At 44.5% G+C, this 20,083-nt stretch overlaps 2 protein-coding genes across 4 annotated transcripts; one reads left to right on the forward strand and one right to left on the reverse strand.

Annotated features, from left to right (window-relative positions):
• The first annotated feature begins 1,871 nt into the window (after positions 1–1,871).
• On the forward strand, positions 1,872–5,421 carry LOC311506351 (large ribosomal subunit protein uL3-like). The gene is made up of 9 exons (XM_084570273.1): positions 1,872–2,249; positions 2,412–2,580; positions 2,658–2,793; positions 3,404–3,590; positions 3,691–3,851; positions 3,951–4,052; positions 4,784–4,879; positions 4,981–5,100; positions 5,261–5,421. The coding sequence occupies exons 1-9, from the start codon at positions 1,955–1,957 to the stop codon at positions 5,318–5,320; spliced, it is 1,326 nt and encodes a 441-aa protein (XP_084426399.1). The 5' UTR covers positions 1,872–1,954; the 3' UTR covers positions 5,321–5,421.
• A 68-nt stretch (positions 5,422–5,489) lies between these two features.
• Positions 5,490–18,707, reverse strand: LOC311506350 (testis-expressed protein 2-like). Of its 3 annotated transcripts, XM_084570271.1 has the most exons (13): positions 18,528–18,707; positions 18,240–18,375; positions 13,937–15,280; positions 12,561–12,761; positions 11,732–12,002; positions 11,411–11,592; positions 10,665–10,877; positions 9,809–9,908; positions 8,573–8,705; positions 8,310–8,447; positions 6,487–6,696; positions 6,267–6,387; positions 5,490–6,124 (listed from the first exon to the last, which is right to left on the reverse strand). In XM_084570271.1, exons 3-13 carry the CDS (start codon positions 15,131–15,133, stop codon positions 6,005–6,007), a joined length of 2,886 nt encoding a protein of 961 aa, XP_084426397.1. In that variant the 5' UTR covers positions 15,134–15,280; positions 18,240–18,375; positions 18,528–18,707; the 3' UTR covers positions 5,490–6,004. The 3 variants fall into 3 exon arrangements, with proteins under 3 accessions (XP_084426397.1, XP_084426398.1, XP_084426396.1); XM_084570272.1 differs by lacking the exon at positions 18,240–18,375; XM_084570270.1 differs by having other exon boundaries at positions 18,240–18,707.
• Between the last annotated feature and the right edge of the window lie 1,376 nt (positions 18,708–20,083).

The raw sequence follows: 20,083 nt of genomic DNA on the forward strand, positions 1-20,083 counted from the left end.
ACACGACACAATGGCGAATTAGAGGTCACAAAGTAAACGTTTAGATGTTATTTGGGCAGCGTTACCCTACATTAAAAGTATTGTTATAAACAAACCTTGTACTTAATTAGAAACATAGAACTAACCGAATACGGTATTCGTTTTTTTAAAAAACCAATGAGGTCGGAGTGTAAAGGTCATAGTTGAACTGTTGTACCATTTAAATACTGTAGGTGGTGCTGTAGGGTTACGTCTGGCATAAAATACGGTCGTTTACTCACTCACATAACTTTTGTGTAATTTGTAGTAGTCCGGGAGATATTTAGATCTGCGTATATCCATATAGTGGGAGTGACTGGGGCACCGAAACGCAGCCTCTAAAACAAGCTACCTGTTGTTCTCGTTTAACAGTATAAATTTATTTATCCTACTACAGCATTTAAATGGGTATAAAGACCATTTACATGCAAAGTATTTGCAAATAATTATTTTTACAAATGTTTTTTTTAATATGGATGATTGTGTACAGTCATAAATTGTAGTGTATGTAAGTAACAGACTAACATTTATGTCAGAATTTGAATATACTGCTCGGATCTTGTAGAATAGAATAGAATACAATAGAATAAAATATCAGGTTGAGGACTGACCCTTTCTTGCAAGGAAATACAACTTGCCGGCTGGCGGAAGTCTCTATTTCATTATTCACCAGCAGCAAACAGCAAAGAATTTCCACAACAGGAGTAAAAACTGTTAATCAGTTTGTTTTTGACTGTCTGGAACGGAAACACATTTCCTGGGGGGAATGACTCTTTAAAAATGCTATGAGCTTGAGTCCAACAGGACCGCTGGTGACAACCTCTCAACAGAGCAGTGGTAGAAGGACGCAAGCAATTTTTGTGCCTTTAGTTTACGAGTATTATTTTATTATCTCAGATTTGAGTGGGTGTGTGTCTTGTGGCCGGGTGTATGTAAATGCTGCAAAATGCAAGTTACTGTGACCTTCTCCAATGAGGAGAATAGCTGCTTGGTAGTGTTCAAATACAGTAACACCTCTGACTTGATAGCAGCTGAGATATGCCGTTTCTTTAGGCAACTCTACAGTATTTGTAGCCGGATGTGTATGAAATGTGTTTGGAAATACATACATGGACTTCATGGATGTTCTACGCAGATATTAGAGGGTAATACTTGAACATAAGGCAGCCCCAGTATGGGCTATTATTATTAGAAAAGACTTTACCAGCCCTGAAGCAGACCAGGTTAACCTGCATGGTGCTGGAAGCGTTCTTCTTCCATTCTCTCTCCTTTCTTGGTTGCACGGTTCCTTTCCGCTGAGCCTCCCCGCCACCTCAGACCTCTGACTTTACCCTCTTCCCTCCTCCTCCTATCTTTTGTTGCTGGGACTTGGCACGGGCTGCCTTGTTTGAAAGCGAATACGTCTCCTCAACTGGGCCAACCACCAAATTAGAGCCCCTACTCTACTCTATGTATCATCTTATGCATGACCCTCACGACAGCAGTGCTTCCTCTCTCTTTCTATCCCTTGCCTGGACAGTGAACGGACATGGTCAGTGCTCCTTGTGATTTTGCTTCTTTTTTTTTTTTCTGCTTCAAGGATACGATATTGTTCACTCGTTGTTTAGGTCTGTCTCCTACGTGTGTGCATGTGTGTGTGTATTTGATCGCTTTATGTGGCCATTTGGATTTTTAACGGATTGAGCATGGTGACATCTGGTAATGGCTGCCTTCGGGAACACCATGTGGTAAACTGAAATGGTGACTATTTCCTTGTGCAGCACCCCGTCTCCTGAGTTTAATACTTGAACTGGATTTCCGTGACAATGATCGAAAGAACAAACATGAAGGCAACAGATGAAGATTATATATATGACTTTCGATACTTTTGAGACAGCATGTAATCCGTTTCCTACTGCTCCATGGGTTCGTATTGCATGTTTGCAACTTGAGAGTCATGTGTGCTGGCCTGTACAAGATAAATACACTGCGAATGTTTGATTGTAACACTCGTGGGTCGTCTGAACGCCACTGTCTGACTCTGAGTGGCCTTTTCCAGTCTCACCGCAAATTCCATGCCCCCCGCCACGGGCACATGGGGTTTCTACCCCACAAGCGGAGCAAGAAGCACAGGGGCAGGGTGCGTACGTGGCCCAAAGACGACCCCAAACTGCCCGTCCACCTCACCGCCTTCCTGGGATACAAGGCTGGCATGACCCACACGCTTAGGGAGATGCACCGCACTGGCCTCAGTACGTACCAAGGAGTTTACACCGAAGATGCACGGAAGGCATTTATTTTATGTGTATTATTTAAATACCACACACATCTGCTGTAAACCTATAATGCCTCATTGAGCTTTGTTGAGTAATGACATTTACCTGAACAGATTTTAATCCATGTTTCTCCCACAGAGCAATCAAAGCGGGAAGAAGTTGAGGCGGTTACCATTATCGACACTCCTCCTGTCATCGTGGTGGGCATTGTGGGATACATTCAAACCATCCGCGGCTTGCGTTCCCTGAAAACCATCTTTGCCGAGCATCTCAGTGACGAGTGCAAGCGGAGATTTTACAAAAACTGGTATGACTCACACAGACTTGCACTGCACTCATTGCTTCTTGTACCTAAACTGATTTGTGTGTGTGTGTGTGTTTCAGGTTCAAGAGTAAGAAGAAAGCCTTCACTAAGTATAGTAAGAAGTGGCAGCTCGAGACAGGAAAGAAACAGCTGGAAAAGGAGTTTGCTACGATGAAGAAATACTGTTCAATCATCAGGGTTCTTGTTCACTCCCAGGTGGGCCAGTATTTCACTGGTGCAACATGGTCAGAGTGACACAAAATCACTATAAATAAGTTGTAAAAGCTTCCATTTGTACTGGTCGACGGCTATCGACCTTATCTCCTCCATCGCAAAAGCGCAGAGGTATTAAACGTGATGACGTGCGACAGAAAGAAAAGCCTCGAAATCCCAAACCTCTTTCCGTCAATGCCCCAGCAACTCTGACCACGACAGTCAGTATGTGGGGAGCACCGCGGGGCAGTTTCAAATATCAGTTTAAAAATAATTTTTACGACCTGGCTGCTCACACGGCCTTTGCTGTAGAAAAACAATTATGTCGGCAGCAGACTTTGTGAAGATCGGCCAAGATCACGGTCCTTAGCGAGCCTGGGAGATCTGGCTTTCTCTGCTCAGACGGGATAGGATCAAAATGCACCTTTATATTTGTGTTGTGGCCATAGCCTGATGTTATGAGTCCAAACATTATCACATGCTGAGTAATAAATCTAAATATAGTAGGTGAAGTACTCTTCAACCATGCTTTTCAACCTCAGTAACAGACAACATAGTTTTTCTAGATTTTAGGACTCCTTACAGGTGCAATGTCTCTCTCTTTTGTTTCCAGATGAAACTGCTGCCCATAAACCAGAAGAAAGCTCACATTATGGAGGTGCAGCTGAATGGGGGAACCATCTCAGACAAGGTGGACTGGGCAAGGGAACATTTGGAGAAGTCCGTCCCCGTGTCTACCGTCTTCTACCAAGATGAGATGATTGATATCATTGGTGTCACCAAAGGCCACGGCTTCAAAGGTAGGAGATACTCTGCCACTTGTGCCACAGTGTACTCACAGTAAAACCAGATTGTACCAACAAATTGAGAATGTTTTTGTTTTGTTCTTTGTGCTGATAGGCGTGACAAGCCGCTGGCACACTAAGAAACTCCCCAGAAAGACTCACAAGGGTCTGAGGAAGGTGGCTTGTATTGGAGCCTGGCATCCGGCCCGTGTGGGCTACACTATAGCTCGCGCTGGTCAGAAAGGCTATCACCACCGTACGGAGGTCAACAAGAAGGTTAGCTGATTGTTGAGCACAGTTCCTCATGTTCCTCATTTGTTTACGGTAAATATATCCACAAATAGATGTACTTCACGTCCTCCATTTTGTCCTCAGATCTACCGTATTGGTAAGGGTGTTCACATCCAGGATGGGAAAGTGGTCCGGAACAATGCCTCCACTAACTACGACACCACCCAGAAAACCATTACCCCCATGGTACTTCCATCTATGCTCAGTAGATAGGACTATCACATGTTGTATGCAGCAAGGTGCTTTCTGAAGTGATAAAGTAATAGGTTACAGCATGTGTTATAATGTATTATTTAGGGGTGTAGGATGCATCATAGCTATGAGCTCCATAAAAATCAATAACATACATCGATCAGCAACAACATTAAAACCACTGACAGAAGAAGTAAATAACATTGACCATCTTGAGACAATACAGTGTTCTGCTGGGAAACTTTTGGACCTGGCATTCATGTGGATGTTACTTAGACATGCACCACCCACCTAGACCAGACCAGGCACCCCCACCCCATCGCAATGACACCTCCTTGATGGCAGCAGCCAGGATTTAGCCTGACACAGGCACATACATAAGAACGGTTTAGGAACAACTCAAAAAAATATGAAAAACAGCACAAGGTGTTGACCTGGCCTCCAAATTCACTAGATCCCAAACTGATCAAGTATCTGTGGGATGCACCCTCCCCTAAACCCATAGGACCCAAAGGCCCCCATTAACAACATTCTGTTGCCAGACACTACAGGACACCCTCAGAAGGCCCATGTCTATTCTCTAATGAGTCAAAAATGTATTGGAGGCACAAGGGAGACCTACACGATACTAGGGAGGTGGTCATAATGTTATGCCTGATCGGTGTATGTGTCCTGAACATTCCCCATCTACCTGCCATTCTATAGTCTTTTTCCTGTCCCTGTAGGGAGGCTTTCCAAGCTACGGTGAGGTGAATAATGACTTTGTTATGATCAAAGGCTGCGTTGTCGGGACAAAGAAGCGCGTCCTCACCCTCAGAAAGGTACAGTGCAATTTTAAAATTTTAGACAAATAGCAGCGCAAGTGCTCTGTCGAACTTCTCTGGCGCCAGAAATTAATATTTTCGGGTGCTCCTCCTCGTAGTCTTTGCTCACCCACACATCGCGCAAGTCCAGGGAGACCATCGAGCTCAAGTTCATCGACACCACTTCCAAATTTGGTCACGGGCGCTTCCAGACCGCCCAGGAGAAGAGAGCATTTATGGTGAGCGTGAAAACAGTCACTTGGGTGAATTGCTGAAACCTTTTAATGAGTATCTCAAAAGTTTGCACGATAGAGGTCTGTTTTTTTCTCCAATTAATTTCATGATGACCTCAATTATGAAGCGCTATTTTAACCTCAACCTTCTGGGTTTCACCTTCAGGGGCCACTGAAGAAAGATGCCCTGAAGACACTGAAAGAGCCTCTTGTGGAGGAGGCCTGAAAGAATGGATGATTACAAAATCTTACAAAATAATAAATCTAAGTTTCAAATAAAAATGTCTAGTTATTCTGTGCGTACTATCTCAGGTGATATGCAATTGCCATAGCTATGTGTGAGTGTTTTATCGCATTATGCACATATTTGAAGTTCAACAAGTAACAGATTTAAATAGCCAAAGTTTATTGTCCACAAGGATATGAACACCATCCAGAAATAACATGCAACACTGCAGCCTGACTGAAAAGAACTGACTACTCATCACATCCTCATCTCCATGTTTTTCAGTTTCTGTTTTCTCCAACCTCGCAGATTATAAAACTAATGGATGGCTAGTTTGTTCAAAGAGCATTCTTTTGAAAGAGTGGTCGTTTAGTGCTTTTGAGACGTCCACTTTTTCAGTCTCGCATCCATTTCAGCAAAAACAGGTTTTGATGTGCTATTAACTGCCTAGCAGAGGGCGCCGCAGCACCACTCTTGCAGTTTTGAGATCACTGACGAGCTCAGCGTGGCTTCAGAAAAAATCTGAATCTGTCCCGCACCGGTTACGAAGCAGAACCGCAGGTTAAACTCCAATTCAGCACCCTGCAGCAGCAGCCGCGGAATCCATTAGAGATTCATTAGAATAGGAGTGCAGCTGATATTTTTACATCAGAGTAATCCCATGTGTGACACCAAGGGGCGGAACTACTCGGACAGGTAATCGTGGGAATCCATGGAGGACTGGTGGGATGCAGGTGGACTGTCCAGGCCAGATGACATCAGGGGCAGATACAGATCATCCATGTTGGGCATGACAAACACTTTCTGTTGAAAGGGAGAGGGCAATAAAACCATATTTAAACGTTATGGTCTCACTGGAATGATGCAGAAACTGTCTATGATGCATCCATACTGTTAGAATCATCTCTGTGCTATTAGGAAAAAACAAATGCAATGGTGGGCCGACCTGAAACTCGCACTGCAGTTTTTTCTCGATCCATTCAGTGACGTGGGTGAAGGTGACCTCCCTCTCCCCGAGCATAGGACGCACGTGAAGGTCCAACCTGGGAGGCGCCCGGAAACTGTACCTGCGATAGCAGAAAAAGAAAAAAAAAAAGGTACTGTTTTCTCTGAAATCCTAGATATCTCTTTGGCATGAAAATGAAACGCCAAGAGAATGTCGTCACCATATCCTGTCGGTTGGGGGAGGAGGGATGTTGATGGCCAGAGTTCCAGAGAGCTCCAGGACTTCAACGCTGAGCATCAGGGGCGTGTTGGAGACCTCGGCTATCTTCTTCCTGATGTACTCGTTCTCTGTGGCCTTCTGGAAGTATTTCGACTTTGCTATCTTGTCCACAAATCTCAGTATTTTCCTACTTGTGCTGCCTCCGGCGTGCCTGCAGAGAGTAAGGACCAAGGATCATGCAGTATGTAATACAAATTTGTACCTTAAAGGGGAACTACTGTTTTCTACAACCTGGACCTTATTTCTGGCATAAAATATGGTTGTTTACTCACCCATATAACTTTTGTGTAATTTGTATTCCTTCGGGAGATAATTAGATCTGCGTATATCCATATAGTGGGAGTGACTGGGGCACCGAAACGCAGTCTCTAAATAGCACATTATCAGCCGCGAAACTCGTTCATTTCACCAATATTTTGTTATCGTACGCTAGCGCTATTCCCCGTTGAGTCCAGAGTTACCTGTTATCTTCTGACCTGGATGATGTAGTCTCTGAACGCCGCACGCACCTGCGGCGGTCGGCTTGTTTACCTGTAATTTGCTACTGCTATGGTTCGTCCACAACCTCAGAATCGGAAAAATATTCAGCCATATTGCCAAAAAAAATAGCAGTAGCAAATAACAGGTAAACAAGCCAACCGTCGCGGGTGCACGGCGCTCAGAGACGACATCATCCAGGTCAGAAGACATCATCCGGGGTCTGTAGGTCAATCTACAGACCCCGGATGATGATAACAGGTAACTCCAGACTCAACGGGGAATAGCACTAGCGTACGATAACAAAATATTGGTGAAATGAACGAGTTTTGCGGCAGATAATGCGTTATTTAGAGGCTGCGTTTCGGTGCCCCAGTCACTCCCACTATATAGATATACGCAGATCTAATTATCTTTACATAAGTTACATGGGTGAGTAAACGGCCGTGTTTTATGCCAGAAATAAGGTCCAGGCTGTAAAAAACAGTAGTTCCCCTTTAAATACCAAATAGTTAAAGGCAGTGTAATATTCTTGCAATGCTTGCTGAAAAGGATCCCGTCTGAGTTGGGCCTACGGTTACTACAAGCCTGTTTTGTTTTGTTTTCTATATAAAAAAGCATTTTCATTATGTATCATCCAGTTTATCACACTTTTATTAAATCATTTGCAGCAGAGTATCGGAGAAAATTCATGAGACATGTTTTATTAAGATGACATCAAGGACATGAAATGCATGTCACAATTCAGTCGCCTATCTACCTCACAGTATTTTTCCATGTACCCTGCCTCTGGATCACCCAGCCTCCCAGCCACACCCATCCCATCAGTCAACTCAGCTCACCTGTGCACACAGCTTCTCCTCATCCTCTGTAACCAGGCCAGCGTATGTTCACCAGTTCCACACTCACTCACTGGCCAGACTGTTCTCTGCAATGCAAGTCTTCCCAGCACTCTTCTGCCTGACTTCCCGATACCGACCCTGCCTGTCTCTGACTCACGAGCTCTGTCTGCCTCCCAGTAAACCACCTTGGTCTTCTATTCCCGACCAAGAGTTCTGCCTTTGCCCTTCTGGTTCCCGTTTGCCTGCCCGTGGCTGCCTGATTAAACGGCTGAACTCTATGAGGATTCTGCGCCTCTTTCTGCTGCAGCTGGGTTCATACACCAGCCGTTTCAAAGCAACGTCTTAACTAAAGGGTTTTTAAATGGTGAACTTGACCCGACTGGTCCCGCCCACATCCTCACCAATTTTATCTCTGTAGTAGAAAATGCAAATTGAGTGAATTTACCCGTCAGCTCCTACTGCTGTGCTCTTATCTGCCAGAGAACCCTGTGGCTCAGATGGGGGTATTTCCTCTTCATCAGATGACCCTGCGCTGGATGACTCCTCATCGCTATCAGCCAGTACGCACAGCCTCGGCTTAGAGCTGAAAAACACACGGATTGCAGTTACTACTGCAAACTGACGTGCTACGAAAACAAATTTCTGAGTGTTTTGTCACAACCCTCTCTTTTTATCCATTGAGGAACATGCAAATGACTTGATCCTCACCCCACTTGCTGGGCCTCTGAAATGCTGTGAGCCTCGTCCTCTTCCTCTTTGCCCAGCTTACACAGGTTCATCTTAGTCTGCAGGGTCATCTGAAGGCAGCCTGTATACACTATCTCCAGCTCTAGCCACAGGCCTTGGAGATACAGGGACGGAGGGAGTTCAGCAGAAAGAAAGGGACAGTGGTTTGGTTTGAAGTGTGATGTGGGAAACAGAGCAAACATCTCTTCTTGATCCAATCTGGCACGGCGTTGTGGACTTAAGACCAGCAAAGGATAGCTTTGCTCTTATAGTTGGTTGAGCTTAGTCGAGGCAAAGAGGATTGCTAAACGCTTCATTAGCAGACAATGGAAAGCTTTTAGGTCAAGCACGGCAGATACCTGGCTGTTGGTAACCCTCTTCTGCGACTACTCCTTAAGTGAAGCAGTACAGAAAAGTACTTGATCAATGCAATATACAGACATACACACTCACTGGCCACCTTATCATGGCATGGTTATTGGTGCCAGATGGGATCGTCAGAGTATTTCAGAAACTGCTGATCTACTGGGATTTTCACGCACAACCATCTCTGAGGTTTATAGAGAACGGTCTGACAGGCGAAAATTCTCCTCTCAGAGGTCAGAGGAGAATGGCCAGCATGGTTTGAGATGATGATAAGGCAACGGTAACGGCAACCACTGACGAAGAACAGCCTCTCTGAACACACATTGTGTTGTACCTTGAAAAAGATGGGCTGTAGCAGCAGAAGACCATGCTGAGTGCCACTCTGTCAGCTGAGAACCAGAAACCGAGGCTATGATTTGCAAGGCCTCACCAGAATTGGACATATGAAGAATAGGAAAAACACCGCCTGGGAGTCTTGATTTCTGCAGTGACATTTGCATGGCAGGCTGTTATCTCGTATCTACGCTGCTGGTAGGGCAATATTTTCTTGGCACACTTTGGGGCCCTTAGTACCAAGTGCGTATCGTTCAAATGCCACTGCCAAGCTAAGAATTGTTGGTCACCCTTTATGACCTCAGACTGGTTTGAACATGAATCAAATCCGCAGCAGACAAAATCTTCAGCAACTATGTGATGCCATCATATAAACATGGACCAAACCTGTAAGGAATCTTGAATCTATGCCACAAAGAATTAAGACAGTTATGAAGACAAAATGGGGTCCAACCTGGCGCTAGCAAAGTGTACCTAATAAGGTGGCCAGTGAGCGTAAATACAAATATACAAATATACCTCTACAGTCCAGTGTGGGCTTGGATGTGCTAAGGACCTGGGGAAGGCAGGTGCCCATGTCCAGATCGGCCAGCGTCAGCTCATTCATGAAGTACGGCAACTATAATGAGACAAAGAGAGCCTCTTATCAATGAACATGGTGCATTCACTTCAGCCATAAAAGCCTTCAAATTAAATCTGTGCAAAATGGATGGACCCACAGAGGTATTTAATTACCCTGAAGTGAGTGAGCTGGGAAACCTTCACTGTTTGAGAATGTGTGTATGTGGACGAAAGTAAAAAAGAACGGTCTGTGTCAAAGAAGATCTCAGGAAATGAGTAATGGGATGCTTTGGTGCCATCAGTGTTCCTCCACACCCACCCACCTCCTACTGAGCTGAGGGAATGCATTATCAGCACTCTCAAACCCACACATATCTTTATGAGGACCTTCCACTGAAAGCATTACCTAGCTTCTTACCCTAACTGTAACCCTAACTATCTCAACTCAAGTGCGTAACCCTAACCTAATGGCAACCTCATTGGCCCCTTAAACATAACGAAAAACAAAGCTACGCACATACAGAAAGGAGTACCTTGTTTCTTTTGACCTTGTGAAGAAACCAGAGCTGCTCAGGTTCCATTCTCAAACACATTTCACCGACTGACCGGCTCTTAAATCCGCCATGTCATTAGTCATTATGACACCGTTAATGATCCATTTAAATGATCATCATAACTTATAGCTATCAGGACTTCAGTACAGTACTACTGTATATATTTTTAACTAGCCATTAACTGTTTTGTGCATAACATTAAAGATTACATTTATCAAAACCACTGAAGCCACTCTATATGGAGTCTCATCCACACTCACCTTGATCTTGCTGAGTTTCTTCTGGATCTTGTGTGCCACCTGATCGGTCCAGTATTTCTCCCGCAGAAAGTCCCAGAAGATTCTGCCCAGCAGGGAGTTCACCCAGGTGGGCTGACCCTCTGGATAGCTTCCCTCTGTCTCAGTATCTGCACCAGCTTCAGCTCCAGCTCCAGCTCCAGCCTGACCTCCAGAACCATGCTCTTCAGTATGAACCTACAGAGATTAACAAAGAATTTGTCTTTCTCGGGCATGTTGGCATTTTGCGGAGGTTATTAGACCTGGTAGGAATGTGATGCAAGATACCTGCTGTGACGTAGAGTATTATCAACCCCAACTTTCACTGACTGTGTGTTAATTTTTCACTAACTTTTTTAAACACCTTGGCAGATTGCCACTACATGGGCTGCCGATCCCAAGCCAGAATTAGAAGCTGCACCAGTCAGCTGCTATTAATATTCTTCCAGTCAAGTGAAATCTAATATTTCTGAACATTGACATTTGATCTAGTCAGCAAGGATGTGTTTAGCTGAGCCGGAATCCTGGAAGAAGTATGATCTGAGCACAGAGCAAAACAATGGAGCTAAAGACAGCAGGCAGAGGATAAATAAAGCTAATAGCATTGTGATATATGTTTTTAATGGAAAGCAATGTTCGAAATGAAACCAGAGAAGCATTGATGAGGAGTTTAAAGTTTATATCACCTCCAGTGATGCATCAAAAACTCAATAAAAGGTTTGCTCACTGACCTTCTTGCAAGTTGTGGGGCTTTCCTTGTCACTGGGGCAGGAGATGGGGGTGGGATTGCAACTTTGTGAGCCAATCAGTTGGGTCATGTAGGTGCTGTAGTCCAAGAACGTTCTCGTTTTCATCGGGTAGTCAGACAGCTCCTCTGGGTTTTCCTTCATAGCCTCTCCACCACTCAGTGATTCTGAGTAACACGTGAAACCAGGGAACAGAAGGTTTCCAAAAGTCAAATTCGACACTGAATACTTCTGAGCATCAACGTGTCCTTTTAAGAGTTGCATGTTTCCAATCTACAAACCGTATTTCGCCTAGCTCAACCATACCTGTGTTATCCTCACTGCTCTGGACTTCAGCTCTGGAGGCAGACAGGAAGCGCTGAAACCATTCCTCCTTATCTCTTCCAGTGCGGCCAAACAGGTAGAGGGTGACAGGAAACTGGTGGTCTGGGATCACAATGTTCTCTGCCCTGTCTTCCTCGTCCTGCCCTTCGACCAAGCTCTCTTCCCCTACCTCCCCCTCGGCTAGAGTGATGCAGATGGGATACTTCTTGTTCCACACCCTCTTGCGGGCCAGACCGGGAGGCACCAGAGACACCTGAGGAAAATGAGGATTCAGGAATGAAAAACGTACATTTTCATTCGTCTGCATTTGGATTCACATCAACCCCAGATAAAGGTGACTGGTGATCTTTACCAAAGTCAAGTCACTATGGCCTGTATCCTTTACAGAAGACTTACAACGCTTCACTGTTCATATATTTGTAGAGTCCAGTAATTTTGATACCCCATTTGTCCAAATAGCCAGGAATGTTACAAAGAAATGTTAAAAAAATGAGGAAAAACTAGAAGCCATCCTCACATACGTAGATTAACCTTTGTGTTAGATTTGTTAGAAAGCTTATAGGCATAAATTACTGCAGCCTGCCTCAGAGTGCCACTGGGACAAAAGTGGGGTCAAGTTTATTCAGTGCATCATCACTTCAGGCGTAACCATACTGGCCTGCTACCTCCGTGTTAGATGACAAACTGGGTGCGGAGAGATGAGAGGGAAGAGTTCAGGTGGCGTTGTTTTACTCCCCTCTGAGGGACATGCCTACTACCTTGGAAAAAAAAAACTAATGGGATTTTGTTTTTGTTTTTTTCATACGCTGACCTTACAGTTGGCCAACTGGTAACTGCGTGAATACAAAAACGCAGCCTCGTGTGGCGTCTCATCAAAAGCCGCCCACCGGGGGATGCTGGCACGTGGGTATGCCAGGCGCAGCCGGCTTCCTTCCAGCGTGGCATAGACAGAGTGTGTGAGAGAGGGGTGGAAAGTCTCAGGGTTGTAGCTGTGGGTCTCATTCATCCAGCCCTGGAAAAAACATAAAAGTTTTGAATCCAATCCATAAAATGATTGCATGTAGCAACACAGTCAGTCACAAACATGTCACATTTCCTGTTAGAATTAAGCTAGGTTGATAGCTGTACTGAGTCTGTATTTTGGTGTATTTTGTGTACAGTGTTAGTATCTAAGGGTTAATAATATCCACAATTAAATATGTCTGTCAAGCAAAAACTGTGCTCATGCAAGGTATATCAACAGTGAGTGGTGCAGACAGTGACAATACAGCTCAGTAGGAGGGGAAACATGAGCCATGGCGGAATACATCTGTATCGTTTAACACTGTTTGTGTCTAAATAGCCACCAGCCTGCTGTTAGTAGCTCCTCTGTCCTCCTAAACTTTACCTCATTTGATGCTGCTAACTCTGCGGTTGTTGCAACAGCCGCAGCGACTCTCTCAGCAGAACTGACAAGAAGTGCTCTGAGAAACCTATTATCAAAATAACTCTCCCTGAACCTGAAGTGCTTGAGGGCAGTTTTTCATGCAGCGATTCCCTTGAAACCAATCCATTAAGCCCCTACTGATGGTGCTTTCCTTTCTCTGGTGCTATCCATTACACGGCTGTTGTTTGTTGTTTTGATCTCTCATCGTCTTGCAAAGCAAACACTGGAGCTTTAAGCTCATTTCCATGTAGCCAAAACGGTGAAACAGAAGGCTAATAGGTGCAGCAGCAGTGGTTTCTCTGCATACTGAATGAGACAAAAGAGTGTACAGCCACAGTAATGGCCCTGTAGATGACTACAAATTCTAATGGAAGAATACCATGGAAGAACAACCAGCACTACCATCTCTAGCTATCCTGCGAGAATGGCATGAGTCAGAGTCATTGTGTCAATGTCCGGATATGCAATGGATGGAAAAACACACATCTCCTCTTGTTACAACAGATGCGATATCCAAGCAAAAGCATAGAGTAAATGTTGCATAGTGGTGAAAACTTTGCATTTCTGCAGGTAGGTTGAAGGTTGAGTTTACTAAACCAGAGGCTTGACATAAAATATATGGCACATGCTACTTCACTAATGTTCCCTGAACGTCTGTTCTCTGCAACACTTAAATGAGTACTGTACTGCACTGCACAGAGACTGAGTCAGCACGTCTCGTTCACGTTCACACCTTCTGCTTCTTGGTACTGATTTATTACCTCTAGGATTTCTGGATCGGTCAGCTTTCCGTCCAGCAGATCCATGTTCATGGGACTGGATTTACAACGAGAGCCTTGGTTGCCTCTGGCTGCTGAACGTCGTGGGGCAAACATGAACACGACGACCAAGCCCAACACAAAGCCAAAAGCAATCCCCATTGACAGTCCAGTCACATAGAGAGGCAGGGGCAATACAAAGAACCCATAAGCTAGAAGGCCAACAGGGAAGAGCCAGTGAAGAGGTAGCGATGAACCTGGCACTGTGGGGTAACTTCTTTGACGTGCTCCTTTGTATCTGTTCTGGAGCTCCACCACCTGAATTATATCTCCATAGGTGCAGATTTCAAGATGGCTGTCACTGCTATGGGTGTGGCGTTCTAGGGAGACAGATGGTTTTGTTGCTGAATCTTTTTGGAATCTTCTGAGAGGACTGTCACATACACCTCTGTGCTCATCGTCCATTCTCCTTCGGCACTTAACGTCCCAGTCTTCATTGCACCCATCTCTTCCACAGTTGCCTTGGGAGGCTGGTGAGTCTCCTGCACAAGAAGTTCTACCCTGCTTGGGGCTTCCAGAGCTTTCATCCCTCATGATCTTACTTAGCATGCTTAGTGGATCCTGCATGGCCTCTGAGAACTTCCTCCGCGTGTCTTCCAGCTCAGCAATCAGTGCACTGCCCCGAGGTTCAGCAGAAGACATGCTGCATGCGGATGAAGGTAATACCCAGTCATCATTCTCATTAAGTCCTCCTGCTTCAGGCCTGCCCTCTGGGATCTTTGGATGTGTAATCTGCTTCCATGGATGCAAATGCAGCTTGGAGTCAGACTTGGAGAGATTGACCTCTGGCTCAACCCGGCGGGAGATCTCTGTGCTCAAGGACTTGACGAGACTGAGGAGAGGTTTTCCTCTTAGAGAGCTGCCCTCTCTCGGCTCCAACTCTGTGGAGGAGGATTTGACAAGGCTAGAGGAAACAAGTCGATCTGCCGATGAGGCTGACAGATCAGCTAAAGAGCCCGGGGAAGAGGGGGAGTGAGGGAGGAAAGGAGGCTGGGAGCGATAGCCATGGCTTAGATCCAGATTCATCCCCAAACTGAGATCAGACCCACTCTCCCTGGTTTGTGGTCTGTCTTTGGAGAAGACGACGGATGGACCCTCGTCATGGCCGTCCAAACTGAAGATGAGCTTGCTCTCCTCCATGATTGCTTTCAACCAGAAGCTAAGATGAGAAAGTGATCAGACAAATGGAACTGCAGTCCACAAGGAGCATGATGAAGCGTGAGTCTGTATTTGCACGTAGACTTGGAAAATTCTTCACGGATGGTTTGTCGTCCATCATGCTGGACCCTGGAAAAGTAGCACACAAAGAACATATGTACATTAAATTGTGGTTCTTCTTAATAAATCTATATTGCAACAACATTTAATAGCAAGCCTGGCATTTCTTTCAATTTCCTGTCTCTCTGTTATCCTCTCCAAAACCTTATTTTATCTCCCCCCTTTCACATCATGGCCTTTCCTTTTAATCCATTCTGCACCTTTTCTTCTCATGACAAGGCATGGTACAACAACATCCTTTTCTTGAAATCTTGCTAGCTGACACTGAAGTATTCGCCTTCACACAATGTGAGCAACATGTGGTTGTTACAATGTTGCCAAAAGATAAATTGCCACCCAGTTGAATACCCCCCCCCTGAATATATATGGCTGATGTTTGTCTGGGTCATGAAAACAAGACGTAAATCAACATATGGATCTATAACAAACCTTTAGCAATACAGGCTGCCCAATTCATTGAGCATTAATGCAGCTACTGGATTTAGACAAGAGTGGATTAACTGTAACCCTCAATTTTTTTAAGACTTTAGTGACAGAAAATTAAAACACTTAGAATTGATTTTTCAGTTTTAATCCAATTCACTCTTACTCGCTTTCTCAAACACACACACACTTCACGAGTAATATAAAGTGACCACACTCACAAGGGAGTCCAGTAAAAGAAAGTGACAGATGTATATCTAATATCATATTGGACACAATTAGCGAGCAAAGGAAAAACTGCTTTTGTTGAGTGTAAAAGTCATTTGTGACTCAGCATAAGTAGGGGCTCCAGACAGCTGTCCACCTTGCTGTTGACAAGCTGCTCCTTTGAGGTGACCCTGTCTTTAAGAGTAATGTTGTCAAAAAAACAATGTCCTTATATTTAATGATGATTTAATGATGATAAAAGTATTAAAACAATAGATATGTAGCAGCTGTAAGACACTTGACCAGCGATTGGCCCTGCGTATTGCATATTCTGTCATTGACAGGACCTGAAAGAGCGATCTCTCCAGTTCTCTGCAAAGACAGATATTTATATTAGCACTGACCTGTCTGGCTGGTTTTTAAATCTCACCTCCCAGAAGCGTTGTTCTGCGCGTGCTTTAACTTCTCTAGACAGGTCCTGAATTACCCTGATCAATTTCTACTCTGGAGTCAATTTGGATCAGTTTGTGCTGACAGGGAAAAGAAAACCCTTGCTGCCAAGTGGAACGCGGCGTCAGCAAGGATTTGGCAGCTTGCCACTCATGACTGTGGGAGAATTCTGCAATCTGAATTTCTGTGAAAGTGTAACCACCCGAGGGCTGACACAGGCCTGTGCAAGCCTGGTTTGTGCTTTGTTAGTTCTTGGTTTGTCCTTTGGGAGTGTATTTTTTTTCTCCTTGGTAACATAGTTAAAATGAGATGCAAGGCATTTTACTGGGATTTTATACCAGAATGTAAAATGCTAAAATGGTCACAATAGGACTTCCACAAATACTTATTATTACTGTTGTAATACAATGGTTTTTCATGGACTACTAGTTAATCAAATAGTCCAACACACAACCACTTGTTTTTTACAGCTACATTCAGCTAAGGAAAGTAGTAAAGCACACATTCGCATATTAAATTTAAAAAGTGAACTTGTAAAAATGATTTCGAATCTTGTGTATTTGCTTGCAGTGGGAGACACATCTTATATCAATGAGTACGCAGAGCAGGGCATTTTAAATGGATTAAGTGGAGAGAGAAATGACTGTCCCGGCAGAAACTCTGAGGTCAACACAGTTATGAATTATGTGAAAAATCATCTTTTCTGCTCTGTCCTTTCCGTGGCCTTTATATCTGGGATTAAGGAGAAAAAATAGATAAAGGGAGACAGAATAATCTTCATATTTTTGTCTAAGAAGACTTTCATACAAATCTGATGGAGTGCCATCTGGGATCTGGACTGCTCCTGCAGCCAGACATCACATGCACACACATTCATCTAGGCTGGATGAAAAAATAACGTTCAGTTTAATGAAGCTTACAACGGAAGTAACAAAAAGTGCTGCGGAGTAAGGGAGGATAATCCCAAAAATCCAAAATCCAAATAAAAATCAAAACAGCGAACGAGGGAAAACAGACAGGAATCCATGAGGAAAAACGCAGGGGAAAAACATCCAGGGATGCACACAGGTACAACTGGTGGACCCGGATGAATGGACAAGAAAAAAAAAGAAAGACATGACTGTATATGCCCACGGGCTGATAGTGTAACGAAATATAGGTGAAACTAATGAGAGGAGGAGCACACAGACAAAGCAAACATGGCAAGGCAGATGAGTGTGATCACAGAGGCGAGAAGACAAAGAGAGGAAGTAGAACAAAAAATACAGAGGGTGAGGGACCATTTCAAAAACTGAACAGGAAACAGGGAGACAACAACAAGCGGAGCGTCCAAAACTCAATAGCTAACCATATCAACGGCGTGCCCAACCTCAACCCTTAAACCAAGTCTTAACAGGTCTTAACACTGAAAAAACTTTATGTCCCCACAAGAACAGCACGACCCCGCAACGTTCTGCAAATGTTTAGTCCCCACAACTCATAAAAACACAAACACACACACACACACACAGGGCAGGCAGGTCGTTTATTTCCATAGCATCCTTGTCCTTAATCCTCAAACTCCCCTTTGACCATGGCTGACACATTTGGCACTGCAGGGCTGTGTGGGTATCACATAATGAGTCTTAGAGGAGCCGAGCAAATCGTTAAGAGAGAAACTCCAGGACCTTGAGTGGCTGATTGTTTGTTGAACATCTTCCCAGCATTCAAATAAGCCACACTTGTTTCCTTTAAACTCTTTTTCTCTTCACGAGGTAGATGCAGTCTCAACATCCATCACTACACTGTCTGAAGAAGAGATTTCTGTCATCACCTGTAGAAAATTCCTGCAGCTACTGCACAGACAAGTATTTATTGCAGTCAATAATAATAATAAAAGAGTAATTACCTGAATCTGGTATATTTTACTAGCTGCCCTTGTGTTATGAGTGGTTGGTGAGCTCCATAACCAATGCATCGTGCGTTTTTTTCTTATTCTTTCAGAAATGTGCTTCAAGCGCAGGCTGCAGTGAGAAGTCTGGATGCTGCAGAGTGCGGTGTGCAGCACACGGGGATGCCCGCCATCCACCGACCGCAGGGGAAAGAAATCATCCAACTTTACTGCTTTATCAAAAAACTCTCCTTAAAGCATACACTTTGCATTTTAATTAGCCGTTCAGCTCTGAGGAATACGCACCGGCAACGCAGGGAGCGTCTGACACCGCCGCTCGCCCCTCCATTTGAAAGCTGGCGTCAACCGAAATACAGCGGGAGTAATGTGATTACTGGAGTCCCGACCGCAGAATGGACGACACTCTAATCCAGATTAGATGTGAGAGGCCAACAGTTGGCGGAGCGGGTCCTCCTTCGCGCTGTGCTCCGCGCTCAGCGTCAAAACACAGACTGACTGAGCTGAACCCCCCCCCTCCTCCTCCTCCTCCGACACCGCAGTCATGTAGGCTTTACGCAGACTTATGTAAGTGCACGGCTTGAAACACCCACGTTAGGCACAGGTCAAAAGCTTCAGTTTTAAAAGCCGGAACATTTTATACCTTTTAAATCCTCTGAGATTTGTAATTTCCTTCCAAAATGTACTCTTCTACATTAATAACAATTATTTTTCATTAAGTATCCCAGTGAGTGAGACAGTGGCTTTCGGAAAGTCCTTATTGCCGGTTTCACTAATGACCGTGAACGCAGCATGGAGATACTGTATACACCCACCTTTCCACGACCTGACATTTAAACGCAAACATGCAAACTATGCAAACTGTTTGGGGCCCCCAGGTGGCTACTCTTTGGCGTATTTTGGAATGACACCCATAAACCCTTAAGCCTTTGAAGGCCCCACAGTGCAAAGAGAATACTCCTCAACCTACCCTACGGTGCGGCCCCCTTCCATCAACCCTGCAGACAGATTTTGCTTCTTTGAACTGGTGGGATAGCACATGTTTGTCTTTGCCCGGGGCACCCCGCAACTTAGGAACGCCACTGAGTGCTGGCTGCGCCGAGGAAAAATGTGGTTTACGACAAAGATGTTGCTGGTATATTCTGTAAGAGTTCATAAAAAGAAAAGAAAGAAAATCGATTTCTCGCCCTCTGTCCGCCCTCTCTCAGTTGCTTCCTGGCACTCATAAATGCTGGCCTTCGTCGTGACCTCTTCCACTTTTTGTGTTTTTTTTTTTACTTCAAGCTCTTTGTACTTCCTTCGGCCGTAGTATCTGACTTTAAAAAATCATGACCTATGAATGTTTTTTGCATGCTCAGTTTCGTTGGCTATTTTCGCTTAACCAGCAAGCTAAATGTCTTTTCTTTGCACCTTAAAAAGTGCTTTTTTTATTTTTATTTTAAAGAGCCTGTCAAAATAACAGGCAATTTATTAAGCCATGCTCCTTTGCCAAGCGTTTTCTCCGACATGTTTCATCCAGCACTCTCGCCTCAGCAACATCAGACCAACGGAAACGATGGTTACATGAGGTTACATGTCAGCCAGAGTTGTGGCAGTAATGCAACACTGGTTATCGTGAAGTAAATAACTTTTCAGTGATGTGAGCCTGACTGGTTAAGACTCATTGTGTTGCCTCTGCTGCCTCCTGTTGGAAAAGCTGCAGAAGTAGAAATCTTTCTCCACTTACATTTGAATCAGCCGTCCTTATTTGATAATGTGGTTTAGCTTTCGTAGAATGACATGGGAGAAAATCATTTTCTACTGATGGCTGTGGCTGATCTTGGGAGGCCCTAAGATTAAAAGCA

Source organism: Chelon labrosus, assembly GCF_963514085.1.
Source record: "Chelon labrosus genome assembly, chromosome: 21".
NCBI classification, from domain to species: Eukaryota; Metazoa; Chordata; class Actinopteri; order Mugiliformes; family Mugilidae; genus Chelon; species Chelon labrosus.

Coding starts and splice junctions, on each gene's coding strand:
- LOC311506351 (XM_084570273.1), top strand. CDS start 1,955: ATGTGTGCTGGCCTGTACAAGATAAATACACTGCGAATGTTTGATTGT. Junction 2,250..2,411: donor GATGCACCGCACTGGCCTCA/GTACGTACCAAG, acceptor TTTCTCCCACAG/AGCAATCAAAGCGGGAAGAA. Junction 4,053..4,783: donor AGAAAACCATTACCCCCATG/GTACTTCCATCT, acceptor CTGTCCCTGTAG/GGAGGCTTTCCAAGCTACGG.
- LOC311506350 (XM_084570272.1), bottom strand. CDS start 15,133: ATGGAGGAGAGCAAGCTCATCTTCAGTTTGGACGGCCATGACGAGGGT. Junction 8,706..9,808: donor GCCCACACTGGACTGTAGAG/GTATATTTGTAT, acceptor TGTATCTCCAAG/GCCTGTGGCTAGAGCTGGAG. Junction 6,388..6,486: donor CCCCCAACCGACAGGATATG/GTGACGACATTC, acceptor CTGCTATCGCAG/GTACAGTTTCCGGGCGCCTC.